This window comes from Arabidopsis lyrata, assembly GCF_000004255.2.
Source record: "Arabidopsis lyrata subsp. lyrata unplaced genomic scaffold ARALYscaffold_222, whole genome shotgun sequence".
In the NCBI taxonomy this organism is placed as follows: Eukaryota; Viridiplantae; Streptophyta; class Magnoliopsida; order Brassicales; family Brassicaceae; genus Arabidopsis; species Arabidopsis lyrata.
This window is the reverse complement of record NW_003302396.1, coordinates 7,910-14,935: the sequence shown is the minus strand read 5'-3', so window position 1 is coordinate 14,935 and position 7,026 is coordinate 7,910. Positions and strand designations below refer to the sequence as shown.

Genomic DNA, 7,026 nt, shown 5'->3' with positions numbered 1-7,026 from the left:
CTGATTTCTACTTATAACATTTGATGTCATGTGTCATGTGTAGTGGTAGGCAGATAGGATCGACACATGCTTAAGTTAAGACTGTCCTTAGATATATAAAAACATGACGTCAGTGCAACATTAAACGTTTAAAGAAAAAGTAGTTTAACTTAAGGATCGATTTTATAGTTAGCCACACGCAGTGTTTTGACTAATAAATTGACCACACATGCATGTATGACATATAGACAAAAGAATAAAATCAACTTTGGGATCCAAAAGCTCAAACAGAGGATGCTCTGTTTGCAATGATATAGTACTTCTAATAATACTATCTTAATGAGTTTTAGTTATGAACATATAAGAATCTGTCATTACAAAGATCCTGAATATACCTTCCACTTTAAAAGAGGAACAAGTATGTCATCATGTGACTAGGTAAATTTATTATTCCATTGTTTGTTGAGGAGATTAATTGTGTATGAAAAGGTGACAACCTTCACAATTGCGGTCCCGTCATTGCAGAAGTTACACATTATGGACAGACCACGTGGTCATGCAGCTACAGATGATCGTGAGTATGTAATCAATGCTCCTTCTCTAAAGACTTTAAAAGTTTATGGTGAATTTAGTTGGTTCCGTTCATTAGTGAAAATGCCGAAGCTGGTGAAGGCAGAAATCAAGATTGAACAGGAGGACTCTCAGAAGCTTTTGGGATGTCTAACCTCAGCCAAACACCTTTCCTTATGTGTTACCTCCGCCAGAGAACTATTAACGGAAAAATCTGTTAAGAATTAATCTCTGTCAGCTTGAGTACTTAGAGCTATGTACTAATTGCTCTTCAGATTGGCTATGTTTTCTACTAAAACATTCTCCTAAACTGCGAGTTCTGAGGTTCATCAATCAAGTAAGTTATTTGATATGTAGCTGAAATAATGTTGCACCTCTTGAGTTTTTTCCCCCTTAAATCTCATTCTAGAAAAACTGTGTAGATATCTCAGGTAAACTACTGCGGGAGTCTCAGAGAGATCCGAGCTCAGTGGGAGGAACCGTGTTGTGTTCCTCAATGTTTGGTGACGAGTCTCAAAATTGTTGAGTGGATTGGGTATAAAGGAACAGAAACAGAGAAAGAAGTGGCGATTTACATCTTAGAGAAGGCAAACCACCTTAAAAAGATGACTATATCCCGAAAGATCACCAATTTGAGAGAGAAATACCGTACGCTAATAGATTTGGCGTCCAGGTTGAGCTGTTCTAGCAAATGTCGACTACTTGAGTTTGTGTCCTTGGTGCAGCATTGACGTATTAATGGGTTTTGGTTTCTTAGCTTTCACTTCTTAATTTATCAATTATCGTTATGTTTCTATCTATCTCAAAGTTAGTTGTTTTTACTTTTTAATATTATTGTTGACAAAAAAAAAAAATTTATTGTGAGAACCAATCTCCGTATTTTATCGTTTGTTTTGGGATATATTGGATTTTTTTTCCAGTTAAATTCATTGGAATTGAGAGTTTCCGTCTATTGGTTAAATTTTTTAAAATTAAATATTAAATGATTGTTTTTAAGAGGAAAATAAATTTCTTAAAGTGTGTGTTTTTAACTCAAACCTCTTATATTTTGAAACAGATGGAGTAATTGTTTGTAGAATATAGTTCATTATATATTGTGAAATTTTATCTATGTTTTTTTCATATCCGTTTAGGTGGCCCGTCTTCGATGTCGAACTCTCCAACCCGAGGGCACGTGATGCACAGACCACTAGCACCACGTGATGTGTCAAACTGCAAAAACAGTTTGACCTCTTCACTGTCTCCCACCATGTCTTCAACATGCATATTCAAAGTTTATTAGTTGGAGGCTTTAATATTCAACATCTATTACCTGTTACAAGTTCCAAAATATTATCGTATCATGTCGTTTTTTGGGCAAAACGAGACATGATGGAGGTTTGGATTTGTTCAAATTGTAGTCTGTAAGTTGGCACTCCAAAATTCTCAGCCAACTTGACTCGGAAACTAGCAACTTTGTCAAAATCAACAAGACATATCCCAGTTTGTTCGTCTTCGACCTTGATGATAATAGGAGTTAGATTAAGAAGATAATTATATTAAATCACCGTGATTAAATATGATATAATCAAACCTTGATTATGACAAAGCTGTCGGCTTAATTATCTTCTTTTTTTGCTTGCTTGTGAGAAAAAACACTCAATTAGTTCAAGTACATGTTACATGTTCAGCCCTAGTTCAACCATAATTCTCCAGTCTTACATGTTCACTTATGTTTTTATCCTCCATTGTGCTAAGTATGTTGTCCTTGTCACTTTTCCAAACATATACAAGCATAATTGCGTTGGAGTCTTTTGTGACGGTGAAAGGCGGATACTGCAGAAGGATTAGGAGAGAGACATAAAGCGCTCGATCAACTCTTATGATTTTGGTTTTTTTAACAATATTTAACTAGGTTTTTCCCCGAATTCTGATTTCTTAATCAAAAACTTTTACTCAAAACTTTGTTGTTAGAAAGTTACACAAATGATCTCTTCATCTAGAGATTTATATCTTGTCGGATTAATCGGTCAAACATTGACTCTAAAACATGTTAATCTCTCTCTGTATACGGAAAAATAAAAAGAAATAGTAAGAATATACAGAACCACACATATTATCATAACTTGTTTTTATCGAATCTTTGAAGTCTAAAGAAATAGTAAGAATATACATATTCACACATTATCATAACCTGTTTTTATTGAATATTTGAAATCTAAAAAATTGTTTCATACCCAAAAGAAAAAAGATTATTATATTGTATAGTATTATTTCACTTATAACGGTTTCCAGCTTTATTGACGCGTGCTGAGCTTACCAGTCTAGAACATCAATGTCCCAAGTGTAAGTTTTGATCTTCAGATAAAGTGTCACTTTGTCACCAGGTCCAACAATTTTTTCTACGGTATCCGACAAGCTTCTCGACAAGAGGAGAGTGGATAGATCTTGTGGCTTGTAAAGTCCTAGATGGCAATAATTTTCATTTAATACTCCCTCCGTTCTTTTATAAGTGATGTTTTAGAAAAATGTACATAGATTAATAAATCATTTAATTTTTGTTTATTTCTAAACTAAAACATCATTTATTATCTAATCAACCAATAATAAAATAATATACAGAATATAAATCGTCAAAACCAATAAAAAAGTAATTAATTTTGCATTAAAAATTGAAAACATCATCTAGTTAAGAACAAAATTATAAGCTTAAAACATCACTTATAAAAAAACGGAGAGAGTATTAGGTAAGAACATGTACTGTTATTGTACTGATACGATATTTCTTTTGGTACATGTACATGTTCATAACCCATCTCTTTGTCTTGCATTGTGATACAATATAAGTTAAGATTTTTTTTTTTTTTTTTTAATGTGATGCGTTCAAAATGTCTTTAATGGAAAGAGATCATCTCGCTTTATATAGTGAATGATTAATGTATAACGGATAAAATATGTCTAGTCAATTAAGTAAGTACGTAATCAGTTATTTTTTCTTTCTTTAATTTAGTAAAAGGAGTAAAATCGGTTTAATACATAAATTTAGTGTCTGTAACTAAATCTTAAGATTGTAAATTTCATATATAAACAAACAATGCTACATCAAAATTTAGTTGGTAGAAAAAGCCATTTGTATCTCTGTTTCACTGTTTGTATCAAAATTTCTAACAATCAGTCACAAGTTTTCACGTGGCGTCCTTTGGTTTATTTCAGCTAAGTCGGCCACTATTTTGAGCCGTTAATAAGACTCGTTTACGGTCTAATTACGACCACTTTTTTTTTATGATGATGATGTCTTTGTCATTAACCATGCCCCGTAGGACCAGATTCTTCGATTCCAGCATATTCCTAAGTTAAATCCGACACAATCGGATAATCTCGTCAACCACTCACAACACGCCACGTAATCAACGAGCGGGACTCATGCCACGTCGGTCACGGGTCAAGGCTTCATAAGCTCCTATCGTCCGACTTGTTTATTATCCACGTGTTAATCTTCCAGAATAATACAGAGAGAGAATTAAAAAAATAAAAACTCCAAATTAATCTCAGCCGTCAATTTCTCCTCTTCTTCTTCTTCCCCAATTCTCTCAACAGATAGAGAAACCTTAGCACTCTCACGAAATCGTCGTGACGAAACGATAAACCCTAAATCATGGTAAAAGAAACTCTAATTCCTCCGTCTTCTACGTCAATGGCGACCGGTACGGCGACGTCTTCGTCTCTTTCAATGACGTTGTCATCAACAAACGCGTTATCGTTTTTGTCGAAAGGTTGGAGAGAGGTATGGGATTCAGCGGATACGGATTTGCAGTTGATGCGAGACAGAGCTAACTCCGTTAAGAATCTAGCATCGACGTTCGACAGAGAGATCGAGAATTTCCTCAATAATTCGGCCAGGTCTGCGTTTCCCGTCGGGTCACCATCGGCGTCTTCTTTCTCAAGTGAAATTGGTATCATGAAGAAGCTTCAGCCGAAGATTTCGGAGTTTCGTAGGGTTTATTCGGCGCCGGAGATTAGTCGTAAGGTTATGGAGAGATGGGGACCAGCGAGAGCGAAGCTGGGAATGGATCTATCGGCGATTAAGAAGGCGATTGTGTCTGAGATGGAATTGGATGAGCGTCAGGGAGTTTTAGAGATGGGTAGATTGAGGAGACGGCGTAATAGTGACAGGGTTAGGTTTACGGAGTTTTTCGCGGAGGCTGAGAGAGATGGAGAAGGTAATTTCGGTGATTGGGAACCGATTAGGTCTTTGAAGACTAGATTTAAAGAGTTTGAGAAACGAAACTCGTTAGAAATATTGAGTGGATTCAAGAACAGCGAATTTGTGGAGAAGCTCAAAACCAGCTTTGTAAGTTTCTCCAACTTTTGGGGAACCTATTTCAGAAGTTTTTCTCTTGTAGTTTACTCTCACTTTTAATAGCCACGACATTGTCGTATGATGATAGTTACTGTTTGTGGAATGATTAATTGAGTTTCTTATGGTATCTGGTAACTTTTCTAATGGTGCTTTTTTTCTTTTGTTCTGTTTGCAGAAATCAAGTTACAAAGAAACTGATGAGGCTAAGGTTGGTATTTGGAAGTTGGAAGTCTTATCAGTTTTTCTTGTTACTCCATATACTTTAGGTAGATTTCAATGGTGGATTGGGAGTTTAACTTGGCCTCCTTTTTAACTTTGGTGCAGGATGTCCCTCCATTGGATGTACCTGAACTTTTGGCCTGTTTGGTTAGACAGTCTGAACCTTTTCTTGATCAGATTGGTGTTAGAAAGGGTAAGATTTTTTGTTTTTTTCTCTTCATGAAGCTATTATTTTATCTGTTGTATGTATTGAGTTGTGGATGGTTGGTGTTTCTCTACCATAGGTGATTTTTCCGTCAAAATTTTTAAAAAATCTCTCTGGTATTAGAGTGTCTTTGTTTAGTGGGTTGCTTGCTTCATCAGAAGCTTAGCTGGTGAGATTTGATGCTTTACATTATCACTTCTGGTTATCAAATATTTTAAGCCTAGATTTTGTATGGGAACAGATCAATCAAATGACATCTGCCATAGACATGTTGAAATTTTCTAGATGTGTAGGTTAATGGTTTAAAACCCCTTTCTGGTACAGTAGCTTATAGTTTCAGTGTTTACTTGAGAAACAAAGTCCCTGATTCTGTTTCGCTGAATTTTCTTGTAGATATGTGCGACCGAATAGTAGAAAGCCTTTGCAAATGCAAGAGCCAACACCTTTGGCGTCTGCCATCTGCACAAGCATCCGATTTAATTGAAAATGATAATCATGGAGTTGATTTGGATATGAGGATAGCCAGTGTTCTTCAAAGCACAGGACACCATTATGATGGTGGCTTTTGGACTGATTTTGTGAAGCCTGAGACATCAGAAAATAAAAGGCATGTGGCAATTGTTACAACAGCTAGTCTCCCTTGGATGACCGGAACAGCTGTAAATCCACTATTCAGAGCGGCGTATTTGGCAAAATCTGCAAAACAGAGTGTTACACTTGTAGTTCCTTGGCTCTGCGAATCTGATCAAGAACTAGTTTATCCAAACAATCTCACCTTTAGTTCACCTGAAGAACAAGAGAGCTATATACGTAAATGGTTGGAGGAAAGGATTGGTTTCAAGGCTGATTTTAAAATCTCCTTTTACCCAGGAAAGGTGAGTTGATCATTTTGGATTCTATTTTTTTTTTCTATGGCTGCCAATATGTTTTTCAATTTTTTTCTTGAGAGTAACTGAGCTTTCTGGTTTCTTATAGTTTTCAAAAGAAAGGCGTAGCATATTTCCTGCTGGTGACACTTCTCAATTTATATCGTCAAAAGATGCTGACATTGCTATACTTGAAGAACCTGAGCATCTCAACTGGTACCATCACGGCAAGCGTTGGACCGATAAATTCAACCATGTTGTTGGAATTGTCCACACAAACTACTTAGAGTACATCAAGAGGGAGAAGAATGGAGCTCTTCAAGCATTTTTTGTGAATCATGTAAACAATTGGGTCACACGAGCATATTGTGACAAGGTGAATCATCTACTCTCTTTTTTCAAGCCTTGTTCTGTTGCTTGAATCCTTTTTAATAAGAGCACACGAGCTAATACATATTTTTATACTCATGAAAGGTTCTTCGTCTCTCTGGGGCAACACAAGATTTACCAAAATCTGTTGTATGCAATGTCCACGGTGTCAATCCCAAGTTCCTTATGATTGGGGGGAAAATTGCTGAAGAGAGATCCCGTGGTGAACAAGCTTTCTCCAAAGGTGCATACTTCTTAGGAAAAATGGTGTGGGCTAAAGGATACAGAGAACTAATAGATCTGATGGCTAAGCACAAAAGCGAACTTGGGAGCTTCAATCTAGATGTCTATGGGAACGGTGAAGATGCAGTCGAAGTCCAACGTGCAGCAAAGAAACATGACTTAAATCTCAATTTCCTCAAAGGAAGGGACCACGCCGACGATGCTCTTCACAAGTAAAGTTCTGAAAATGCGGGTTT

General features: G+C 36.3%; 1 protein-coding gene across 1 annotated transcript; it reads left to right on the top strand.

The window, feature by feature from the left end:
- The first annotated feature begins 4,045 nt into the window (after positions 1–4,045).
- On the top strand, positions 4,046–7,017 carry LOC9298787 (digalactosyldiacylglycerol synthase 1, chloroplastic). The gene is made up of 6 exons (XM_002862666.2): positions 4,046–4,879; positions 5,064–5,096; positions 5,213–5,300; positions 5,706–6,187; positions 6,288–6,554; positions 6,653–7,017. The coding sequence occupies exons 1-6, from the start codon at positions 4,184–4,186 to the stop codon at positions 7,004–7,006; spliced, it is 1,920 nt and encodes a 639-aa protein (XP_002862712.1). The 5' UTR covers positions 4,046–4,183; the 3' UTR covers positions 7,007–7,017.
- The last annotated feature ends 9 nt before the right edge of the window (positions 7,018–7,026 follow it).